General features: G+C 51.4%; 7 protein-coding genes across 7 annotated transcripts; 6 read left to right on the top strand and 1 right to left on the bottom strand.

The window, feature by feature from the left end:
- Nucleotides 1-671: 671 nt before the first annotated feature.
- On the top strand, nt 672-8189 carry M438DRAFT_332595 (putative cell morphogenesis protein; the record flags this gene model as incomplete). The annotated part of the gene is made up of 1 exon (XM_029903526.1): nt 672-8189. One exon carries the CDS (start codon nt 672-674, stop codon nt 8187-8189), a length of 7518 nt encoding a protein of 2505 aa, XP_029764328.1.
- A 1714-nt stretch (nt 8190-9903) lies between these two features.
- Nucleotides 9904-13538, top strand: M438DRAFT_332594 (uncharacterized protein; the record flags this gene model as incomplete). Its single annotated transcript, XM_029903525.1, has 5 exons — nt 9904-10065; nt 10121-12771; nt 12822-13157; nt 13207-13375; nt 13425-13538. The coding sequence occupies 5 exons, from the start codon at nt 9904-9906 to the stop codon at nt 13536-13538; spliced, it is 3432 nt and encodes a 1143-aa protein (XP_029764327.1).
- Nucleotides 13539-13747: 209 nt separating this feature from the next.
- On the top strand, nt 13748-15528 carry M438DRAFT_267326 (cytochrome P450; the record flags this gene model as incomplete). Its single annotated transcript, XM_029900173.1, has 5 exons — nt 13748-13957; nt 14011-14166; nt 14220-14540; nt 14592-15028; nt 15078-15528. The coding sequence occupies 5 exons, from the start codon at nt 13748-13750 to the stop codon at nt 15526-15528; spliced, it is 1575 nt and encodes a 524-aa protein (XP_029764326.1).
- Nucleotides 15529-15845: 317 nt separating this feature from the next.
- On the top strand, nt 15846-18317 carry M438DRAFT_266187 (uncharacterized protein; the record flags this gene model as incomplete). The annotated part of the gene is made up of 1 exon (XM_029900084.1): nt 15846-18317. The coding sequence occupies one exon, from the start codon at nt 15846-15848 to the stop codon at nt 18315-18317; it is 2472 nt and encodes an 823-aa protein (XP_029764325.1).
- A 252-nt stretch (nt 18318-18569) lies between these two features.
- On the bottom strand, nt 18570-21777 carry M438DRAFT_343223 (DNA replication licensing factor mcm6). The gene is made up of 2 exons (XM_029904936.1): nt 19064-21777; nt 18570-19005 (listed from the first exon to the last, which is right to left on the bottom strand). The coding sequence occupies exons 1-2, from the start codon at nt 21728-21730 to the stop codon at nt 18871-18873; spliced, it is 2802 nt and encodes a 933-aa protein (XP_029764324.1). The 5' UTR covers nt 21731-21777; the 3' UTR covers nt 18570-18870.
- Nucleotides 21778-22072: 295 nt separating this feature from the next.
- On the top strand, nt 22073-22991 carry M438DRAFT_332591 (IDI1, isopentenyl diphosphate:dimethylallyl diphosphate isomerase; the record flags this gene model as incomplete). The annotated part of the gene is made up of 3 exons (XM_029903524.1): nt 22073-22298; nt 22361-22699; nt 22756-22991. 3 exons carry the CDS (start codon nt 22073-22075, stop codon nt 22989-22991), a joined length of 801 nt encoding a protein of 266 aa, XP_029764323.1.
- A 169-nt stretch (nt 22992-23160) lies between these two features.
- M438DRAFT_140671 (uncharacterized protein) lies at nt 23161-24597 on the top strand. The gene has a single exon (XM_029898882.1). The coding sequence runs from the start codon at nt 23330-23332 to the stop codon at nt 24380-24382; it is 1053 nt and encodes a 350-aa protein (XP_029764322.1). The 5' UTR covers nt 23161-23329; the 3' UTR covers nt 24383-24597.
- Nucleotides 24598-24628: the final 31 nt, after the last annotated feature.

Here is a 24628-nt window from a genome sequence, read left to right as displayed (position 1 = left end):
CGGCTCCGGCAACTTTTCTATGCGGACAACATTTTCAGTGTTTACGGCAGTTGGATGATTGCTGTGACTGATGAATGAGTGGAAAGAGCAAGACCAGTGGACGAGCCTCCAACAGACAAGACCTCGGCAAAGGCACTGCGCAAGGCACGGCGATCAGGAACGGACAGACATGCTTTCCTAATGGCCATGTGTGTTCATCTACTCGGCACAGACTCTATCGGCTTCGAGCAGGCGGTCCGATGGCATGAGGGCCTCGTGGCCTGCAGCAAGACAGGCGCGTTGGACAAGCGATGGGAGATTCAGGGCGGACGTAGTCGAGCGAGTGGTGCATGTCAGTCAGGTATCGATGCAGCGTTGGATAGTAGTGCAGTGTCAAGTAGATGGGCCATGTCCAGGCTGGTGGCACGAGTACTCGTGCTGTCCCCGTAGTCCAAGGTCCTAGGTCTGTAGAGGCGTGCAACCCCACACTTTGTGCATCCAAGGACAGGCTTGAGGCTTGGGCCTTGAGGCAAGAAGATACGAGTGCGCTCGACAGCCAACTGAAGCCTCAGTCTCTCCGTCTCTCGACAAAGCAGTAGCCGTCTGCCCCCCGTCGCGCTCCGTCTCCTCCGACCGACTGCCTGCGCAAGAGCGGCACAAGGCTCGCCGATGGCGCTGCAGCTAGACGCGCAATGAATACTCCCCAAAATGCCTCGCCCTCGCTGAACGACCCGGGCGAGAGCTTGGAAGCCTCGCAGACTTCGGCCTCTGGAATCGTAACCGCTTCGGCATCCGCTGCCTCATCCACCACCCGAGGGAGGGCCCCCAGTGCCGCTTCACGCGCCCCGTCCTCGCGCGCACACACACCCGCCGCCCAGAGCGAGTCCGTCGAGCGCAAGAATTCCGTGTCGTATGGTCACCACCGCCAGACATCCATTGTCCACGGCTATCAACACTCTCGCAACCCAAGCCATGTCTCTTCCACCGGCGCCAGTCCCATTAGTCCCGGAATTATCCTGGCCCAAGGAGCAAAAGATGTACCCATCCTGCGCCAAAGCCCCTCGTCCTCGACCTTGAATGCGCCTGCAGACCAGGTTCCTCTACGTCGTCTTGAACGCATGCATAGTGGTAGAATCAAGCGTGAGCATGAAACTCATCTGCATCATCACCATCATCACAACCACCGCCATCACCGCTCGCGTTCGCGCCAACATCACCAACAAGAGCCCACTACTGTTGGGGAATACGCTCTTCACCATTTGTTGAATGAGTTCATCAGCGAAGCCAACGAGAAGATCAATCGCTGTGTCTCGGAGCTTGATGATGCCTTGATCAGAGTCGAAGCCATATGTGGCCCTGGTGCCGACCACGCCTTTGACCAGCTGATCAAGGCTCTTGGTCACATTGTGCGCCCTCGCCCGAAGCCTCTGATAGATGCTCTGATGATATGGCGCAAGTCCAAGAGCGATGAGATGAGCCCTATCCATGCCCAGTTGCAAGCCGCCCGCGCTCAGGCTGCCAATAACTCTGCTACCATTCGTCGTGCCGACATCTCACAGATCAGTACGAACAGCAGTTCTGCCTCGCTCCCTTCACATACGGATCCAGCTGCTATTGCGACACTCGAGCAGAATCTTCGCCAGGGCGAACGTCGTTCGGCAATCTCGGTATATATCCTTTGCCGTGTGCTCATGCAAGTCATATCTCAATGCACGTTGGCCGCCTTGACGAACGATATTGCAGAGAGGCTCGAGGACGTCATATATGGCCAATTGCGCAACTTTGATTCTGAGGCTCTAGCATATTCGGCTCTCAAACAGTCACAGTGGAACATGTTTGGCCAGCTTTTGGGGATCATGGGAAATTTGCGCTTTGACAAAGTCGCCGATCGATATGTTTCGGATCTGGAAACTGCACAGAGACGTTTATCAGTCAAAGGTAATGCCGACAGGGACCTTGAAAATCGCACAGCTCTCCTCGTACACAGTATGCGATGGCTCAAAATTCAAACTAAGCCCGAACCCGCGTGGGATAAGTCCTGTGATCTGCTTAATCTCCTGGCCGGCTTCTTTGCAGGTGTACATGGGAAGCCGGTAAAATATGCATATTGCCAACTTTTCGAGGATTTGTTGCTGCCGGTTGCAAGTAAGGCTACCACCGAACTTAATTCGCCCAAATGGAGGCAAATTTTGGACATCCTCAAAGTCAGACTAAATCAGCTGCTCGCGAAGCCCAAGCACTGGGCTCAAGCTTTCCCTATACTTGCTGTAACTATTTGCGTATCACCCAACGATGTCTTTCAGCAGCAGTGGCTTTCGACTGCCCTTCACCAGTTACAGCCAAAACTGAAAGAACGTACCACACGTGGTCATGCCCTGAAAGCATTGTGTCGTCTTGTTTGGGTATATCTATACAGAGCTCCCGAGACCCAGCTCACGACGTTCAAGAAACTCGAAGACATAATTCGAATGGTTTTCATGACGGGCAAGAAGTCGCTACTGTCTACAGAGCCGTCTATCGCCGATCCCCTCATACAACTCATTCGTATCATTGGGTTCAAGCATCAAGATCTCTGCTTCAGATCCATCATTTTCCCCTTGATGAATGCAGATGTCATAATAACCGGTCGAGACCGACGGATCGAGAATCTCGATCCTGAAAAAATGGTCATCGCAATTCGCGCCTTTCTTGCCATCATGACTGATTTAGAAAAGGGTGAACAACCGCCGTTCCCCGTCAGCTTTGAGTGCGACGCACTCACAGATCCGTTCTCAAGATCGCCCAACTCTCACAGACGCTCCTTGTCTCAGAGTCAGCCTCCTGTCAACGGTGCCAAAGTTGAACGATTGTCCAAGCCTGTCATGACAGCAGGATTCGGCGACGTTGCAAAAGAGTCGTATGTCAAGTTTTGCAAAATTCTAGGCGAGATTACCATCATCTGCGACGAAACGTTTGGTGGGCAAAAGGTCCTGGACGAGAAGTTCTCTGCTCAAGCTATACCCAAAACACCCATGGCAGATGCTTTCAGTTTCAGTCGAAGGGATGAACTCTTCAACTCACCCGAGGTTCGCCAAAACTTCTATGATCTCCTCCATGTTGCAGTTCAAGCCCTCCCTCGGTGCTTGTCTCCCCAGATTCCTCTGAAAAACCTCATCAACCTGTTGTGCACCGGAACTGCTCACGTGCAGAACCATATCGCTTCATCAAGCGCACAATCTCTCAAGTCAATCGCCCGCCAGTCTCACGCCCAGCTGGTAACAATTGGCTTTGCGCGTTTCATATTCAATTTTGACGACCGGTACGCCACTGTCTCTGCCGGCAGTCTTCTTGGCCATGGTCATATAGAAAGCACCTTGCGTCTCTACGTTGAGCTGTTAGAGATATGGATCGAAGAACTGAAGTCACAGCCACAAATGGCAACACCCGATCTTCATGACGATGACTTTTCTCGTGGAATGCCCTCGGATCTCAATCGCTCAAGAGTTTTTGCCCACGTGGATGAGATCGAGTCGCACGGCCTCTTTTTCCTGTGCTCGCCCTCGCGCCATGTGCGAGCGTACGCCGTCAGGGTCCTCAGTCTCATCACAAAATTTGATACTGCACTTGGCCAGCCCTCTACACGAATCATCAGCGTCCTTGAGGGTAGCTCACAGCAAGTCATCGATGTCAACGACGAGAAGCTCTCTTTGGCCGAGCGCAGCCGTTTGCAGAAAGGCCTTAGAGCGAGCAATATGAACAACACCCTCGTTGAGCTTTGTAGTAGCGACACAGTCCATGATCTGACATTGTGGTCCAAGGCTTTTCCCAACTTGATCCGTCTGAGCTCGCAAATCTGTCCTCAAGCTGTACTTCTGACACGAGACATTGTCTGTGCACGTCTCTCACATGCCCACAGAATCATCGGCACACTGGCCGAGGGTCCTCGAATCAACACATACGCAGCTTTGGAAACTGCCTTCTCCCATCGCATGGTAGGGAGAACAGCTTTTAGTCCTCCCGAAGTCACTATAGAGCAATGGAAGCTTCATCTGATCTTTGCATGCACGACTCTCACGAACAGCGGTGGCTCGCAACAGGCCCCTGTCCCAAGCCAAAGCTCTCAGCACTCACGCAAAGGCTCCAAAGCCTCTACCATTGGCCAAGAGAAGATCGGATCCGCTTGCGAGTTGTTCACAAAAGTTGTCCCATTCTTGTCTGCTATACATCCTGGTGTACGAGAGGCAGCTGTTCACGGGCTGGGAGCCATCAACACCAATCTCTTTAGGCCATTGCTAGAAGCCCTTCAGCCGTCAGTGGCTACTTGCAGCGAGGATGCCAAGCAATGGCTGACAGCCCATCAACGATCAGTAAGCAGTCCCCGACGAAGCAGGCGAAGTGATACACTGCGTACCGAGCTCACCCATCTTTATCAACTGACGTCTCACTGCCTGTTTGAGACTGAGATCTACAATGACGAGTGGATACTGCAAAATCTCGTCAGTTTCACAAAAGATCTACGGATCTTCCTCAATGATGAAGATGTCCAAAATCAATGGGACTTTCAGAAACTGCGTACCTACTACTGTGGTCTCGTCGAAGTGCTGTATGAAGGCATCCACAAAACGAAGGATCCAGTCAGATGGATGCCATTCCACGCAAGAAAGGCAGCCTTCTCTATGATGGAAGACTGGTGCGGCTTTTCTCCAAATCAGACGCAGATACGACAGAAAGAAAATCACATGAGAAAGTCTATTCTCGACCAGGAACAAGATTCTCGCAATCGTGGAAACGTTACAGCCAAGTTGGAGATCGAAAAAAAGGACTTGCGGACTTCAGCTCTTAGCGCCATGGCAGCACTCTGTGCAGGTCCGGTCATGGTCTCTACCGATGGTCAAATCACTATGCAGTTTGATGTTCGCCGCATGCTCAAATGGATTGATGCCATCTTCGATTCAGCCAGCGACCGAACGCATGCGACAGGTCGTCGAGCTCTGAAAAACCTTCTGCTTTGCAACAAGGAACACGGTTTCCTTTTGTCTCATTCGATCGAAGAATGCTATCACGCCAAAAATCCCAAGGCACTCTTCAGTTACTTCTCCGTGGCCACCCAGGTCCTGACGGATGGCGCTGACGATAAGATACCCTTTTGGAAGATCCTGAGTGCCGCCTTGTATACTCTTGGCAATGAGAACAGTGAAATCCGCATGAAATCCGCGCGGTTGTTAAGGACACTTGAGGAGCGTTTGGGCAAGAACTCAAAGCTGCAAGATCTAGACATCAGTATCTCAGATAAGACAACCGCGGTCTACAAGCTGGCACAATTCGACATCTCTCGCAGACTAGCCAAACAACATGCAGACATGGCGTTCCATGTATTCTCAGAGTTTACCAGATACTTTGGAGGTCTTGTACCCGACCACCAACGTAACATGGTCGCAGCTATGTTGCCGTGGATTCAGACCATCGAACTTCAGTTGCTCCCAAGCGGTGGGCCTACTGCTAGCTCTTACATGTTGATGGTCAATCTTTTTGAGATCACAGCAAGAAGCAGCAGTGTCTTGCACAACGAGATTCAAGCTCTGTGGCAAGCTCTCGCCACAGGTCCTTACGGTGGTAATGTGCAGGTCGTTTTGGACTTCATCATCGCGATATGTTTGGATCGACGAGAACAGAATTTTGTTGATTACGCCAAGCAGATTGTGGTGTTCCTCTCTACCACAGCAGCTGGCCTCAAGGTTGTTGAGTTCCTCTTGCTGCAAATTACTCCCAAATCTATGATTGCCGAGAAACGACCACCTCCACCAATTCCTCAAGATATGACAGGTTTACCATACATTGCAGATCTAGCTCAGGTACTACCGATTGGTAACCGCCAGTCTGGCCTGTCTCTTGGTCAATTGGCATTGATGCTTCTTGTCGATCTCGTGGTTTCCCCAGTACAGCTCCCCAAGAACAAGATACCCCTTCTCCTACAAGTAGTGGTTGTCCAATGGGACCATTATACGCCGCTAGTCCAAGATCAAGCACGAGAGATGCTTGTGCATATGATCCACGAGATTGTCATCTCAAAGATTGGACCAGCTCATACCGGGCCTGACAAGCAAAGCATAGAAGATCTGATTGAGTCGATAAGACAACATGATCCCAAGGTTGTTTGGTCCTACGAGGAAACCGACAATACTGGTCCTGGGAGTGCCTCCAACGGTGTTCCCGAACCAATGATCTTCGTTATTGAGGAGGTGGTTCGCGTGCTGAGCTTCTCGTATGATGATCCGTCGGTTGGCGACGATATACGCAGAGATTGGGCGCGAATGAGTCTGGTCTGGGCTACGACATGTGCGGTTCGTCATGTAGCATGTCGCTCGTTCCAGATCTTCCGCTGTATCATCGATTCACTTGACAGACAGATGATGGCAGACATGCTGGCTCGTCTGACGAACACCATTGCTGACGATGAAAACGATTGTTTGACCTTCTCTCAAGAGATCCTCATCACGTTGAGGACCATCATCAGCGCCCTTGAGCCCGAGGACCTTATCCAATATCCACAGCTGTTCTGGACCACGAGTGCCTGCTTGGATACTATCTTCGAACAAGAGTTTCAAGCGAGTCTTTCCATGCTTGATCGACTTTTGGACAAACTGGATCTGAGTGACCCTGCAGTCATCAAGCTCTTCAACGAGAACAAACCCGCAAAGTGGGATGGGGAATTTGAGGGTCTCCAGCCACTGGTATACAAGGGCTTGAGATCCAACGTCTGTCTGGATCGATCGTTGGAGATGTTGGAGAGAATGATCAAGCTGCCGTCGAGCAGTCTGATTGGCGGCGACACCCGCTTACTGTTTACACTTCTTGCGAACCTTCCTCGATATTTACATCGTTTTGAGGATGACAGCAGCGATCAGACTTGCTTCGAATCTGCAGATTCTCTTGCAGCGGTTGCTGAAGCCCAGCAACTACCTGATCTGGCGTATGCGCTCGATGGATATGCCAACCAACGATACCGCAATTCCAATGACTTCCTGACACAAGTTGTGTCTGCGGCCAGAGCTGCCTTCTTCCCAGCCATGGAGTACCAGAGTTTGGTTTTTCTCATTGGCCTACTGAACAATCAAACCCCGTGGTTTAGAGTCACAGTAATGCAACTGTTGTGTGTTCTCATCCCACAAATTGATATGAGACGACCCGAGATAGTATCACAAGGGCCAGATCTGATATCCCCTCTCTTGCGACTTCTGCAAACCAGCTATTGCCAGCAAGCTCTCGATGTACTCGACAACATCATGTCCGTTACAGGCACGCCTCTTGACAACAAGCACTTGCGCATGAGCATGGCCGGGTCTCATTCAACACGCGCAACGCGTAAAGAGTACGACAGTACCAAGAGTCTCTACGGTATTCCCGAAGAATCTGGATGGTCAACACCAATGCCGGCCATCCAAGCTGAGCGGGCACGCAAGAACGTCATGGCCGTCTATTACACCTGCCTTGACACGACTATGGCAGACGGCACAGAGATCACCAGCACACCTGATGTAGCATTCACCGAGGACCAGTATGGATCCTACTTCGATCGTTCAGTATCAGCATCAGATTCGATACGCGCTGACGGCAGTATGAGCGAACTTGTATTGAAGCTCGACAGCTTGGACGACTTTTTTGACGATCGTAAAGCCACCACGACCAGAGAAAAGTCCCGCGGCTCAATCGAAGACCGCGAGAACGTCTACGAGCAGCAGACATTGCCAATTTTGCATAAATCACTCAAACGCAATGCCTCTGTCACATCCTTCCAGAATGGGTTTTCAGATGCGAGGTTCCGCGAGCCTCTCGTCATGAACCCTGGCGCCTTCGCATCGAACCCGGCAATAATAGCAACGAGGCCAGCGCTGCACGCGAGATCAGTGACCTCACCGATGGCAGCAATGAACCATATGCCCCGAGTGATCACAGATCTGCAGTCTGGCGAAGACACCGGTGACGAGCCCTTCTCGGATGATGATCTCTCGATATCTCGCATGGCAACCTCGGACGACTCACTTTCAATCCACAGCAGCAATTCGCGCAACCCATCCGCAGCTGGACTTCGAGCTGGCTTCAGATCTGGAATGAGAAGGCTCACTGGAGGGACGACAGATCGCAGAGACGTGAAGGGATTGGTTCGGCTGAGCCCTAAGGTACCACGAGTGCCGACAGTATGGTTGAGTAACCCAAAGAGTTCGGAGCTTTGAGGTCAGGAATGCGGGTTTTGTCAACTACACACATGAGAAAGCGGGCCGAGATGATAATTCAGACGTATAAGTATATAGCAATCACGGTTGCGGCGGTCAATGGTTACAATAAGAACTTAATTTGCACGACCTCTGCCTTTAAATTGACATCGTTGTTACGAGAACCCAGCGAGAAACGGATAAGTCGAACCTCTTGTCCTCAGCCTACGAGCCGTCCCGTTTAGGTTAGCGCGGGGTGAACGTCAGGTGCCATGGTTGGCCGTTGCTTTATTCGCCTCACAGCTCCTTTCTTACGATGCTGAAAACAAAATTCCACCTGTGTTGCCAGAAGTCTCCAGGCCCTTTGGCCCCATGTCATCTTGTACAGAGTCATTGCGCGAGTAGTCACATCGCCGACGCGATCTCGCGAAGCACTTGGAACAACGCAGAAGTGTGGGGGTTGGTAGAAAAACACATGGGTTGAATAAATTACAGAAAGGCCTTCTCAGGTATTGCTTGACAAACACGTGGTACATCTAATGGAATTGATAGAGGGAGTCTTGTTCCGTTCTCGAGACTTGTACGTTCGTAATGCCAGCAAGGCTGATAAATTGTGTCGATTGGAATCTACACACCATCGCGAGCAGGTCAACCTTCTGCTAGACCACTGCGCTGTGAGCATTGGCCCGATTGTCAAAGGTTTCAAGGCCCTTCCTGAGCCCCACAATCATCTCGTTGAAGTCAGCAGTCGACTTGGCTGTCTGTAACGACGTCTCACAACACGAATCTCTGCGAGTACGTTCATATCGGGCGGTCGCTGCATTGATCTTGAGTTGATCCGCTCCAGAATCTGCCTGCATGCTGACGAAGACTCTTGGGGAATCTCCTCTGCTGCCGTGTAACTCAAACGAATCATATCAATTTAGTTCATATTTTTTGAAGTCATCTTCAACCCGCAGATCCGTCCCCTGATAGCAAAGTGTCAGTTGTGGCAGCTTGGCTCCCCAGACCGCTCTTGTCAGTGTCGAGCCTGCGATATAGCAATCGCGTTCGAGTACGAGTAGCTCAACGGAGTCGAGATGTAGAGTGTCCACTACGGAGTTTCTTTCGTCAAACCAGACCGTCTGATCTCTGAGGCTTATGACCTTAATTTGAGACTGCAGGTCGGCAGAAAGGTCTTCGAGGAACTCCAGAGACTCGTCACATCCTCGATTTAGTCCGACCTTGTGATATAATGTGGATCTGTATATATGGTGCGCTTGGTGGTAGGCCAGCGATATCTTGGTGTTGATTCATTGGCGAACTGGCTTGAATAGGTCTGCGTGCAGCTCAATCCCGGGCAGCCACTCTGCCTGCTTATCGGCATCGTCATATGGCTCATCTTCTTCGTCACCAAAAGCGCCTTGATATAAGGTGCCAGTCGAAGGTATATTCAGCGCTGACTCCAGGATCATCTTGCTTTACCCCAAACCTAAGCCACGTCAGGGCAGGTGATAGCTTGAGTTGAACAATGTCGATTACATCGGAGATCTCTTTACTGAGTACCCTTGGCCAGGTTGGCAGAACATGGAAACCGAAAAAAAAAACATTCAGATCGCAAACATGCGGTCACAATTCGAGGCATGAAGTTGGTTGACCATCGCGTCGTGTTCTTGGCATTTGCATGCATCGCTTACCAAATATTCGAACAACACATCAAACATAGTTGGTACTCACTACCAAAAACAAACATCCGATGGCTACAGAAGCAGATGATGACTTGCAGTTGATCCGCGCTTCGGGAGGTCTCTTAGCCGATCTTCAGACCGCGCTCTCCAATTTGCTTTGGAAACGAGGAAACCAAGGCCATGTTCACCATCTCGTCCGCTCGCGCGATCTTGACCATGTGATCCAGTTGGTACATACCCATTAATTCGTCTCAGCTTGCAAATACATGGCTGATGGGATTACAGATCGAGCCTTTCCAAGGCGAACCTCAGCTGCTCGATGCTCACCTGAGAAGCTTGCTGCCTCCGATTGTCGAAGCATACCTAGCTTTCCTTCAAGTCTCAGAAGCCAAGTCTCCTTCCCCCCAGTCAGTCGCTCTCGATGTGGCGGCCAGTAAGCTGTTGTACACCTTCTGTAAGGTCAGGGGAGAAAAGATCATCATCGGCTTCCTTAACAACGAACCCAGACATCTTGAACTCATCCTGAACAATCTCGAGAATTTCAAAGCACTCAGTACCGACTTGAATTCTACATGGGAGAAGTCGTATGTCTTACTGTTGTGGCTGACCCATTTGATGCTTGTGCCGTTCGATCTGAGCTCGATCTCAGGTGCATCTCAGTCTTCTGAAGAGCATAAGCACATGGTTCTGGATGACAAGGTTCCATCCATCGCACGACGCGTCATAGCACTGAGTATTCACTATCTTTCCGCTGCTACCCGAGAACAAGACGCTGCAGCGAAGATGCTTGTCCGCTTGGTTACCAGACCTGATATGCAACGCCTTCACCTGCCAACTGCAGTCGGCTCATGGGCACTAACAAAGCTTCTGAATCCCTCGGATTCCCCAAATTCCAGTCTTCACACTTTCTTGGGTCCGCTCCGATTCTTAGTAGGCATGACAGTGTCAGTGGACACTGACGAAGTTGCAAGTCTTATACCTGCCATTTACTCTGCTGGTCAGAGGCTCATGGACGATGCCATGCTCGCATTTCTAAGCTCTTCTGCCGTCACCAAGAAACTGGTCGTGAAGCTCCTCCGAAACATTGCTCTACTGAGCCTGAAGGCCTCTTTCGACAGGCTTGTCAACTTCTTCGAGACATATGGCGTTTTGGAAGAGACTATCGAATATTGCCTACAGTCGCTCGACGACCGTGACACACCAGTCAGATTTGCCGCGAGCAAAGCTCTTAGTATGATCATTCTTCATCTTGACCCTGAGATGGGCCATGAAGTCGTACAGGCAGTCTTGGAAAGCTTCAAAGAGGATATGCCACAATCTACCTCAGAACCAGATTTCGGAGCTGCAAATGCTCTGAGGTGGCACGGATTGACGTTGACCCTCGCACATGCGTTGTTCAGGAGGTCTGCTTCAACACAGCAGTTACCGGAGATTCTTAACGCGTTACTACTAGCGCTCAGTTTCGAGCAGAGATCTGCTGTCGGCGTAAGTACTGGAAGCAATGTCCGTGACGCTGCATGTTTCGGTATCTGGTCTTTGTCTCGACGATACACTACCAAAGAACTATTATCAGTTGACACATCATTGATTGGATTCGACTTCAATCGGGTCGACAGGTCAATAATCCAGGTGGTGGCCATCCAGCTGTTGCTCTCTGCTTGCTTGGACCCAACTGGCAATATTAGAAGAGGATCTTCGGCAGCCCTTCAAGAGTTGATCGGTAGACATCCCGATCAGGTCAGTAATGGTATCGCTCTCGTGCAAGTTGTGGACTATCACGCCGTAGGACTACGTCAACGCGCGATGGTGGACGTGGCCCAGCACGCTGCGGACCTTGACTCTACGTACCGAGAAGCACTACTAAATGCGCTCGGTAACTGGCGAGGGCTTGGTTCTACTGATATTGTCTCTCGTGAGGCCGCAGCAGAATCTTCGGGTCTTCTGTGTGCGCCGCAAACACCACAGCAAGTCAAGGCTACTCTCGAGCATTTGCAGAAGTGTATCTTCTCTTTCCCGAGCTCCGATCTCGAACAATGCCACGGGTCACTGCTTGCGCTATCGCAAATAGTCGATACAAAGGTCCGCCAAAGCATTGGAGATGATCAATCAAGCTTGGATGACAGAAACCTGTCGTATCTGATCTCCTTGTGGGACTTGTTCAGTCAAGACACAAGCCTCTACAAGAATCAAACCTCTCGAGCATTACGTGCAGAATTACCATTCTCAGTAGCGAGGCTCGTAGCGTCTCTTGGCGAGCTTTCTTTGTTATTGAGAACAGCACATCTGGAAGTTAGATTGCACAGATTGACGTTGAGCCAAATCGTGTCTGGTTTGATCTCTTCCTCAGAAGCCTCTGTCTTGGTGGTCCTCCCACGATTGGTAAGAGTGCTTTCGAGGCTACACACCCTGGGTCATACCGACAGCCCAATCCTTTTATTCTCGGATTGCTTTGGAAAGGTTGCACACGATTATTCAGGGATGACTTTACACGGCTCAGGTCGCGTTATCGCTTTAGGCGCCGCATTCCCGTGGTTAGAAAGCGTCTACAAGCTCGACAAACTGACGGCTTGCAACCTTCTTGCGGACATGGTCAAGGATGCTCCCTTGACTGAATGGCGCACCGTAGGTCTACAAGCTATGGAGTTGATCATTCAGACAAGTGCTATAGAAGCCGATATCTTCCAGTGCTTGATTTCTGCGCTTGAAGCCGGCCTCAACGACTACACCATCACTGAGAGAGGCGACGTTGGATCTCTGGTCCGCTCCAGGGCTATTCAATGCGTTCAAAAGATATGGGCATCAGACCAATTACACCTTGAATCGACCTCCCGATATTTGCTAGAAGGAAACATCATCCGCCTTGCCTTTGAGAAGATGGACCGAGTTCGATTCCAAGCTGCAAGATGCCTCCAAGGAGACCTCGAGGCGTCGAAAAGGTTAGTCGTCTGCTCTTGAGTACCTTGATGGCTGACTGACAATATGATAGTGCTTCTGATGTGGACGTGACAAGTTACAAATACTTTTCATCCCTGTTCTCAGCACTGAATAACAACCCGCCAGCATGGAAACGCGATGCAATCTTGAAGGGAAGTGTATCCTGTGCTGGAGTGGGCGCCGAAGGTTTGCTACGAGCCTCTCGCATGGCTTTGGTGGACACGATACAACAGGGCAGCATCGACATGAGGATCGACTGCATTACTACTCTATCTGGCTTCCTGAAAGATTCAATGTTGAGAGAAGCTGAGACTCAACCTCTTTTGGAGCTTGTTGCATACCTACTCGATGCTCTACCCTCTATCGTCCCTTTGGACAGTCCTTTCAAGTAAGTATCATCCTACAGGTTTGGAGCCACATAAACTGATTCGATTCAGCTGGCGCGTTTTGTTGTCCTTGGTGCAGAAGTCACATTTCAAGTCCAACAATATCCCCCGGATACTCGCAGCCGTGGACGTGTATCAGGCATTGGTAGAAAAACCAACAACTCGCGCTGATACATTGAAGAAGCTTGCTAGCATGTTGAACACGAATCCATACCCAACGGTAAGAGAGTCGTATTCTGCAGATTTATCCCATTTACTAATCAGTTCAGGTCCGAACTGCGGTTGCCGATTGCTTGTTTCTTTCAGTAGGCGACCAAGCCTTGAAAGGAGTCGACTGGAGTAAGCCAGCCCAGAGATACAATCTGCCGGTCGATGTGCGGTAATGTTCCGCGATACGGAATTCGGCCGCTCTGCTATAAACGCTTCTTCTTTCCGCACTGCAGTGACACTCAAAGCGGACATGTGGGGTCTCCGCGAGGTCACAAGGTTCTTGCGGGGTATGTATTATAGTCTTCCTACATCAATAGGGTACTGCCTGTCTGAAGCCTTCTGCATTCTACTCGTATACCCTTTGCGGCTCTGAAGTCTCATCATGCTTTCTCTCTTGATCTCGGCCCTCCAGACTCAAGCCAATGAGCATCCATTTCGCTCTATCATCGTTGTCCTTCTACTGCTACCTCTGACTTACTTCTTGACCAACGAGTTTGTGCGAAGGAAGGCAAGATTGTCAGGCTTCGACGGGCCACCAGGAAAGCCGGTTGTCGGCAACATCCCTGATATCAAGTACAACGCCGCAGAGAAGGTACGGTTTGTATCTCACTATGATGTATCGTACATCAACTGATTGGGTCACAGTATCGAGAATGGTCAAAGATCTACGGCGACGTGTATCAAATCCAACTCGGGAACATACCAGTACTTGTAGTATGCAGTGCAGAGGCTGCTCGCGGCCTTTTTGGACAGTTCTCACAAGCCCTGAGCTCGAGACCGGTCTTCTACACTTTTCACAAAGTACGCGATGACCAAGATATGATTTACGCTTTGTCAAGCTAACCATAGGCTAGGTACTTTCGAACACTGCAGGAACAACTATTGGAACCTCGCCATTCAGCGAGAGTCTCAAACGTCGTCGTAAGGGTGCCGCATCTGCATTGAACAAGCCTTCAGTTGCCAGCTATATCAATCACCTGGATGTCGAGACTCTAGCGTTTGTCAAAGAAGGTCTCGAATACGGAGCTGCTGGTGACGAGTCGGTGGACCCAATGCCTATGATCCAGCGTTTGAGTCTGAGTCTGGCTCTGACATTGAATTGGGGTACCCGGATGGGAAGTAGAAATGACCCTCTATTCCATGAGATCACCGAGGTTGAAGAGGAGATCTCCAAGGTTGGTCGACCCCGCAACCAATGCAACACAATTCCGCTGACTATGAGCTAGTTCCGAAGCACTACCGGAAACCTGCAAGATTATATACCATTCCTCCGTCTGAACCCATTCAGTGTCGGATCCAAACGAGCAAGAGAGATGAGACAACGCCGAGATGTATATCTGACCAAACTGAACAAAGACCTTGACGATCGCATGGAGAAAGGTACACACAAACCGTGTATTCAGGCCAAGATTATTCAGGACAAGGAAGCCAAGCTCAACAAAGAGGAGCTCACAAGCATTAGCTTGACCATGCTCAGCGGAGGACTAGACACAGTCACGACGTTGGTTGCATGGAGCATTGCGCTCCTCGGACAAAGGCCAGACATACAAGAGAAGGCGGTACGAGAGATACGGAAAATGTACAGCGAAGAGGAGATTCTCTGCGACCCGGAAGACGAGATGAAGTGTGAATACGTGATGGCTCTGGTCAAGGAGTGCCTGAGGTATGTCCAGGCAGGGCGGATCGTGGTACAAGATGCTAACGTGTTCCAGATACTACACAGTTCTACGTCTAGCTCTTCCACGCGCTACGGTCAAGGACATCACGTACCAAGGCAAACTGATCCCAGCAGGAACCACGATATACTTGAATGCGTGGGCATGCAACATGGACCCCAAAGTGTGGAAACAGCCGGACGAGTTCATGCCCGAAAGATGGCTCGAGCAGCCAGATGCTCCATTGTTCACGTATGGAGTTGGCTATCGAATGTGTGCGGGAAGCTTGCTGGCGAACCGAGAACTATATCTCGTTTTTATGAGGATGTTAAGTTGCTTCGAGATTGAGAAGGGGACAGAGATAGAAACGCATCCAGTCAAGGGGAGTTCTGATGCGACAAGTCTGGTCACGTTGCCGCATCGTTACGAGGTCAGATTCAGGCCAAGAAACGTAGCAAAGTTGAGAGAGCATGTGCAAGCGAGGGAGAAGGAGCTGGGCGAATGCTGACGGAACGGAGTAACGGCGATTGTGTATATGTATCATCTGAGAGAGACCAAGACAAGACGGTGTTACAGCAATACAAACGTGAAGGCTTTTGATCAGTTCTCAGAGAAGGGGACCAAGGGGTTCAAGGATGCAAGACGTGACGGCCTCGTGCACAGACCACACCTAAAGCTTATCGTTATCGCGAGTCAAGGAGGACAAAGATGATGATTGACAAGACACTGGCAAGAGCAAGGGAAGCAGAGAGACAAGGATGATTTATCGGCTTGCGAGTGACGCCAGGTAGCTCACGACACGCTAGAATGACGACAGGGCCGCGCATGTTCGCCAGCCACGACTATCACGACAAACGCGACGATGACCTTCGCAAGCGACCCTCACAGGCGTGGTGGTCATGGGCCACCATTATGCGCCTGCGCCGTCGCCGCCTGGCAATGGGCGTGCTAGGAGCTTTTCTGGTCTGGCTGTTCATCCACAACATTCCTACCGACCTGGGCAGCGTGGACCAGCGCATGGGCCGTCCTCTACGGCCCGGTCACCGTGTCGGAGGTGTCGAGTTTGGCTACATACCACCCGCCCGTCCTGCGCAACCGAACAGCCATCCGAACCCTGCCTCCAACAAAGAGCCTACTGGGCCTCCGCCCAAGTCTCAAGCCGCCGGCCCGCATGAAGACCACTATTATGCCGGGCCCGTCAGATTCTACAAGTTGGCAAAGACTATCCAGTCCATTGCGCGCACCATGGGTCACCGAAAAGACAATAGGAATGTCTTGTTCGCCGCCTCGAACCTCAAGAGTGCCGCCAACCTGCTGCCCATGGCCTGCGAGATGGCTCGCATAGACAAGAACTTTGTGCATTTCACCCTTGTTGGTCGGGAGGCCATTCCTCTAGAGGAGGTGCTTGAAATAAATGCTGTCGATGGCGACTCTTGTGACATATTCTTCCACGATGCCCGATGCGACTACTCCGAGTACAGCACAGATGCTCGTGCAGAAGCCTCCGTAGTCGGTGCTCTGGGCCACATCAACACGTACATGCATCCACAAGCCATCATCATTGACGATTCTTCGGTCGAGGATGCCTTCTTTATCAGAGGTCTGCGCTCAAAGCTTGCCAATCTAGCTACTCCACTTATCGAGATTCCCAAGGGAAACTATGAGGACTTCTTGTGGATGACACGCCTCGACAGCGGCGGCTTGGCCTCGTGGCACAAGCCTAGCGTAAACATTCTCATCCATGCCCAGCCCCATTCATCTGGCTCACTCCTACGTCTTTTGCATTCCATCAAGACTGCCGACTACTCTGGTCTCTCCCACCCGGAAATCACCATTGACCTTCCTCCGGATGTTGAGTCTTTTGCACGCGATTACCTTAGAGACTTCGAGTGGCCTCCGCACCAGGACCCGACTGGCCCACGCCAACGCAATGTCAAAGTGCACCATCGCATCTCTACTGCAAAGACTACCACCGAGAACAATGCACTCCGATTTCTCGAATCCTTCTATCCTGTTGACCCTGACCATTCTCACGTCTTGCTGCTCTCTACCCAGGCTGAGCTCTCGCCTCTGTACTATCAATATCTGATGTACCATGTACTGCAACATCGCTACGCAGCATATGGCTCGGACGACGGAGACAACCTCTTCGGCATCGTGCTCGCCGCCCCTGATACCTACCTCAATGGTACAAGTCCCTTCCGCACCTTGAGCCTTTCTGACACCGAAAGAAAGTCCAAGGACTCGGAGGATCTGGCCGCACCCTTCCTGTGGCAAGCGCCTAACTCTGATGCCGCTCTTATCTTCGGTGATATCTGGGCCGAAGTGCACGATTATCTGAAGAACCGCCTTCGTGCTGCCCATGACGCGTCGTCCGTACACCAACCACCTACTAAGCGTGCCAAGCTTGTTTCTGAAACACAACCTGGATGGCTCGAATACATGCTGGAGTTGATGAGAGCCAGAGGTTGGAGAAACCATTATCCTGCTCAACTGGACGCAGGCGCATGGGCGACCGTACACCGAGACTTGTTCCAGAAGCCGGAAGAATATATGAGCACACCTCAAAAGATCGACGAACTCAAGGAAACAAAAGAGGAAGACAAGGCTGGTGAAGAGGAACCATTCCTCCGCGCAGAATCAGCCGCAGCACAGATTCGTCGCCAGGAAGAATATCTCGGACAGAAGGAACGTGATATGCTCCAGCACTCTCAGCCGTTACATGTCCTGTTGCCATACGAGACCGACCTCACCGAAATCGGTCATCTTCCAGCTCTAGAGTATAGCGGACAAAAGATAGAGCGCGAAGAATTTGGGAAGCTGGCAACAGAGTTCAGGCCACTGCTGAGAGCACAAGTCGGTGGTTGCAATGCCGCAGAAGCTTCTAACGATCGCAAGTATGATCTAGGCAAGACTGATGACCTCTTCTGCTTCATCGGGCAACCAGACTTGGAAGAAGTGGATGCAAGCGAAAAGACTGCCAAAGCCATTCTCGGCGACCATATCTCTGAGCCCGCATCTTATGCCGTAACAGATGTCAAGGAGTCCAAACCTGTCGCTGAGGAGGAGAAGCCAATAGGAGAGCAAACTCTGGACTCTGCGGCGAAACAGAAGCTGGCGCACATGAAGGCAGAGAAACCTGTCATCAAGCAGGTCAACCAGGAAGACACAGAGACAGAGACCGAGAAGGCACAGGTGCCTCCAGTAGATGGCCCCTCTCGTAAACATGGAGGGGGTACATTGAAGGCGGTGGTGGAAGATCTGGGGCCTCCGAAAGTGAAGAGCGGCGGCGCCTGATGATTGAAACGCCACAGCGTTGGAGTTCAGGCGCTGATCATGAGTGCTTTATCTGTATGATTGTAACAAATATCTGAATGTCGTTCTGCGAACCAAGACATGTTCTCCAACGATCTCCTTCTCACATTTCCTTGGTAGTTGCGTGCAAATTCATTCCCAAGTAAGAAAGTAATCCGCAAGGAAGACCGCGCTGATCCCGAGCTTCCTCACTCATCAATGTGGGTCTGTGTTGAGGTACCATTATTCGAAAGACAAGCTCATTTACAGTGAAGTTTTACCGATCCATGGCTTCCAATGGACAATTCTACCTGTCTCAAAACAAAAACGCTGTGCCTTGCGATGGTCTCTTTCTGGGGGACGGTGCTGATGGGGATAAGGTGTCTATGATCAGGAATGATCATACATGAATAAAAAAAATTGAACAATTGCCCCTGGTATATCCTTATCCACTATAAAACGCCCGTCATTCGTGCCAGTATCCTAGACAGCCCTCCATGAACCATCAAACGCCAGCCGGAAAACAAAAGCTCATGACGAATCAGACATGGTACCCTCAAGCATCGTGGATTCCCATCTCCTCAACGTCGCAGTTGGGGTGCACAACGTAGATGATCCTCTCACTCTGCTCCAAGCCCTCGCCAGCCTCATCTGCGAGGCCCTCGCCGCGAATGCGCATGAGAATGTTGTCCTAGCGAAGAAGTCAGTGACATGATCAAACAATAAACATGAGTTGGCTCCAAACTTACTCTGACCATCCTCTTTAGAACCTTTCTGATTAGATCTGCCATCTGAACCATTGCTTCTGGGCTCTCCAACTCATCTTCCTTCTGCTCACAATACCAGGTAACAAGGTCGTTTTCCTCAACACCATCCTCATCTGTCTCTTGATCAGAGTAGATTCTGCTGACAAGGATATTGATCAGGACACGGTATTCGTCCTGTGTCAGTCTGATTTTTTGCGGTTGTGGCGTTGGCTCCTCATCGTCACCCATGGTAGCGTCCTCCTCGGCCTCAGCCATCACTTGCTCTAGAAGGTCTGCTGAGTTCTCGTCATCGATGTCAATGTCGTCCTTCTCAACACTGATGATACTCTGTCTCAACAGCTTGAAAGCCTCGTTGACAAACTCTGGAGAGATTTCATCGACACAGTTTGCCTTTGCAATGGCTTCACTCAGACGGATCATACTCTCGAGCTGTCTGACGGTGATTCTGTAGGAGTTTCTGCCGACGCCTCCTTGCGAATCATCGGCACGAAGTTCCTTGTATCTTTCGACAAGAGTAGTCTTGGCTTCTTCCGTAAAGACGGGTTGGAAGAGACGGGCGAAACGAATGTAGCGTTGCAGTGTCTCGGTGCTGAATTCGGGCTCAACAGCATCGTCACGCAGGCGGTGGACATTGACAATATGTTGCGCCAGCTTCTTGTCGACAGCCTCGTTGCACTCGTCAAGGACGACGAAGAAAAGATCGAAACGAGACATGATGGGAGCGCTCATGTTGATGTTGGCTCTGAGTGTAGTCTTGCGGTTATAGCGACCACCAACAGGGTTAGCAGCGGCGAGGATGGAAGTACGAGCGTTCAGAGTGGCCTGGATTCCAGCCTTTGCGATCGAGATAGTCTGCTGTTCCATGGCTTCGTGAATAGCAACCTGGTCGGCGATGTCCATCTTGTCGAATTCGTCGATGGCGCAAATGCCGTTATCAGCAAGCATCAGAGCACCGGCTTCAATGGTGAACTCTCCGGTCTCCTCGTCCTTGACAACAGCAGCAGTCAAACCGGCGGCAGATGAAGCCTTGCCGGAAGTGTAGACAGCGCGAGGAAGGAATGAGCAGATGTACTTCAAGAATTGCGACTTGCTGGTACTAGGGTCGCCAACAATGCAGATGTTGATATCGCCACGAAGAGCCATTCCCTCGGCGGTAGATTTACTCACACCACCCATGAGCTGCAAGAGCAAACCCTTCTTGACGACAGTATGGCCGTAGATCATAGGAGCAAGAGAATCTACCAGGCGCATGAAAATGTTGGGAGCGTGGACCATGGCTTTGAGCTCGTTGATCTCGTTGGAGCTGAGCGAGGCCAGGTACTCGGTCTGAGCGTCAGCACCGATGTTGTCCATCTCCGAGTTCTTTGCTTGGTTGAGCGAGCTCATGATGTTTGTAGCCTGGCCTCTGAGCTGTTGAGTAGAGGCTTGGCCAGCTGTAGTGGCGTCAGGAGTGACCATGTTGGCCAAGAAGGCCAAACGGTATGTAAGCTCGCGCACACCCAGAGCTTTCAGACCGCCGACTCCACTGCCGCCGGCCTCGGCACCTCGGGGGGCAGAGCTTGTGTCGCGAGTGGCTTGAGGACGTTGGCCGGGGACTCTGAACTGGCTGACATCAGGAACGACGATCAGAGTGCCTGTAAAGATGCACTTTTCACCAGCCTTTGCGCGATCGACCATTTCGCCGCGAAGAATGACATCCATGGTTCGAGGCATACTGCCGGTAGGGATCTCTGAGCTGTTCTCCTGGATACGGACTTTCTGCCAATCGACAAAGGTGCTCTGACGGATGTCCAAGCGCCATGCTTGACGGTTACCGCAAGTCAAATTGGGGCATTGGGTGGGTTCCGAGTAACGGAAGATTTGTTCGACATTGGGGACCAGAGTGTTGCAGACTTCGCAGACGAAAGTGGCCAGCGAAAGCTCGGGACGAACTTCGGATGTGCGGGTAACGGTGCCTGAAATGGACAAGAGGGAGCCAATCTGGCTGGTGCGCAATTGGCGAACGCGTGAGACGAGGGGAAGGTTGTAGAAAGCAAGGGTAAAGACCCTGTCGGTTTGTTGGTTCGTTGTCATGGCTTGTTGAGCTACAGAGCCTTCTGTCGTGTCGACTGAAGCATCTGATGTGTTGGGCATCGAAGTGCCGGGCTGACGATGTTGGCGAAAGTAGCGTGGAGCGTGGGTGGCGATTTGGTTGTGGAGAGCGCGGATCAGGTATGGGTGATAGCGGTAGAACTGTTCCTGTATAGCATTGGCAAGGACGTTTCTTTCATCCAGCAGATGCTTGTAGTCGATGTACAGGGTGGACAGATTGTAGCGGGCCAGACCTTTGATCTGCTCGACATAGTACCTGTCGGTGGAGGGGACGCTGGAGGCTGGCAGCCCGGACGGCGCGGCGGGCTTTTCGGTGAAGGTGCTGAGGAAGTCTTCGAATTCCAATGAGATTGCTTCGCCAGTGCCATCAGTGACCTGCTGTACTTCGGGTCGTGGACCGGCTGTCGATGGGCCTCGTCTGCTGCCTCGTACGCCGACGACCTCGTCTTCTCCAAAGGTAAAGGGTGCATCGCTGTTCAGCCCAGGGGTTCTTCCTGGCGTGCTCACTGACGGCGGGCCTCTTGGGCGCGGAGTCGGCCCGCCAGTAGATTGATCCATCGGTGTGCGTGTTTCATGGTCGTTGTTGTCTGAGCGGATGACGGCGTCAAGCAAAGACGACATGTTGAGCGTGTAATGTGCAATGTCGTGTTGTGCGTGCTAAACAAATCATGCGAATGTTGTTTTCGGCCAAGCCATTCGACGCGGGGCAGAGAGCGCGTGCGGCAAATCAATCAAGGCTCAATTAGGTTAGTCGAAGCGTGGGCGGCTCGGCGGCTGGAGAGAGATTGTCGTCGTGTCCGAGCGTCGAGGCTTTCAGGGTCGCCCAATTGTTCATGGTCCGATTATTGTTTTCTCCTTGTTCGCTGTTCCGCTTGCTCGTCCACACTCCTTGTCGCCAGAATGAGCACTACCACTACCACCACTGTCGCCCAATCGGCCCCCATCACCGCTGAGAACATTCTTCGCCTGTTTCCCCAAATAAACACCTCCCTGGCCAATGCCGCTTCTGCCACCCAGGACAATGACCTCGAGGGTTATGATGAGGAGCAGATTCGCCTCATGGACGAGGTCTGCATTGTCCTCGACGAGAACGACTTGCCCATTGGCAGTGCCAGCAAGAAAGTTTGTATGTACAATTCTGTTCTGCCCTTCTGCACCTGAGGCTCAGTAGCTGACTCTGTCTTCGAGGCCACTTGATGGAGAACATTGAGAAGGGTCTGTTGCACCGCGCCTTTTCCGTCTTCCTTTTCGACAACAAGAACCGTCTCCTGCTGCAGCAAAGAGCCTCGGAGAAGATCACTTTCCCCGATATGTGGACCAACACCTGCTGCTCGCATCCTCTTGGTGTCCCCGGCGAGACTGGCTCTACCCTCGAGACTGCCATCATGGGCGTCAAGCGTGCTGCTCAACGCAAGCTCGACCAGGAGCTTGGAATCAAAGCACACCAGGTCCCTCTGGACAAGTTCCATTTCCTCACCCGCATCCACTATGTCGCTCCCAGTGACGGCAAGTGGGGCGAGCATGAGAGTGAGTTTAATGCTCAGATGATGTCTTTTGCAATACAAACTAACATTTCCCCCCAGTCGACTACATTCTCTTCATCAAGGCCGACGTTGACCTTGCCGAAAACCCCAACGAAGTCCAGGCCACCAAATACGTGACCGAAGACGATCTCAAGACCATGTTCAAGGATGACTCTCTCCTATTCACACCATGGTTCAAGCTCATTTGCCAAAGCATGCTCTTCGAGTGGTGGGGCAGCCTCGACCAGGGCCTCGACAAGTACAAGGGCGAGACTGCCATCAGACGCATGCTTTGATCTTCTGCTTCGGATTCGCAATCCTTGCATAAATTCCCCCTAACCTTTTTTAATATACATGCGACGGCCCAGGGCATTGGGATGGCATTGGAAAAGTCATAGCGTTTGAAAGAGATACCCTATTATTATTATGCACAAGCACTTTTACAGCAGATGATGCCCAGCTTCCGATTTTGACAGGCTCAGGTTTGGAAGGCACGAGGGACAGATTATCCAGGCAGATCATGAGGCGTCTGCTCAGAACAGAAGTCACGACCCTGCCTGCTTGAACCTCCCAAAACGTAGCCCAAATTGCTTCTCGCTCGGATGATGCATCATCACAGAAGCATCTCAGCATCATGTCTGTGCCTTCTGTCAGGAAGAAGCGTTTGGCGACTTACTCCAAGAAGACACTACGGATTGATCCTCGTTCGACCTTCGCTTCACCAACTTCGCATGATCGCCAGACTCAGAGAAGACGAGTCACATTGACATCGCCCGCCCGTGAAGCCAATCTTCCCACAAGCCCCAGTTCGCTTTCTCTGTCGCCCGAGAGCAGCCATGGCGACGAAGAGCACCAAGCTCCAGAAAAAGTCAGCCCATCGAAGACAAGAAAACGCGGCAGAAAACTTGCAAAGCCTCTTCAGGCGCACGAACACACGAGCACCCAATCATCCAGCCGTGCAAACAGTCCAGTGAGCTCTTCCGAGAGCGACTCTATTTCCGACGCCTCTTCTATCCCTGTCATCGTTGCGCAGAGGCAAAAAAGACCTCGACTCCTCACTACGCTCAGGAAATCATTGAACTTGCAAGCTAAGAAATCACGAATCATCCAACAACGACCTACAACCGCCTTATCTGCAGCAACGCTCAAGGAGGTCCATAGAGGTGCTGACGGCTTCGACGAGATTCACCTTGTGCCGATGACGCCAGTGCAGCGGAAATCAAAGAAGCGTTCAAGTCGTCTCATTGCTTCACGCTCCATGCTAGAAGTCCGCAAGGGCCCACATCCACCTGTCCATTTTGACCATCCTGAGTGGAGTATGGTCCCATACCAAATTGCTCAAGATGACAAGCAGGCGGAGGTGTTTGAGACGATCGAATCTGTCGAGGGCGTCGCAAAGATTGAGGCCGCTGCCGCTATCTCTACAGTCAGTGCTCATGCCGAAGGTGAAAAAGTCGAGAGTGCACTCAAATCACCCAAATCGCCCAACAAGCCATCCATAAAAGATATCAGTCTCTACGCTCAGCTCTCGTCGGTATCAGCGCCCATCGTACGCAGAGGATCAAACGACGAGGACAGCGAAAACGATCTCGATCACGGACTCACGGCGGAAGAAGAAGACGACGCCTTCGAAGAGGAAGCGGATCGCGCAGACCAGGAAGAAGCACGGGATCGTACAGTCCGCTAGCAGCGTGGCGATTTAGCAGCATCCAGACAGTCTGAGCAGGAATCGACACATGGGACAAGTGGTACGAAGTTGGCTTCGATTGAACGGGAATCAGTACGCCGAGGCGCATCGCCTACCAAGTCATGGATCTCGGAGACGGTTGTTTAACAGCTCAAACATGTGCTACTAGCTTTAATGAGATATATGATAATGTTAGAGAATGCTTCTTCGTGCTATGCTTGCTCTTGTTGATTGTCTTCGTCTATG

This window comes from Aureobasidium pullulans, assembly GCF_000721785.1.
Source record: "Aureobasidium pullulans EXF-150 unplaced genomic scaffold scaffold_3, whole genome shotgun sequence".
Classification (NCBI taxonomy): Eukaryota; Fungi; Ascomycota; class Dothideomycetes; order Dothideales; family Saccotheciaceae; genus Aureobasidium; species Aureobasidium pullulans.
The sequence above is the reverse complement of the archived record's forward strand: the minus strand, read 5'-3'. Positions and strand labels throughout refer to the sequence as shown.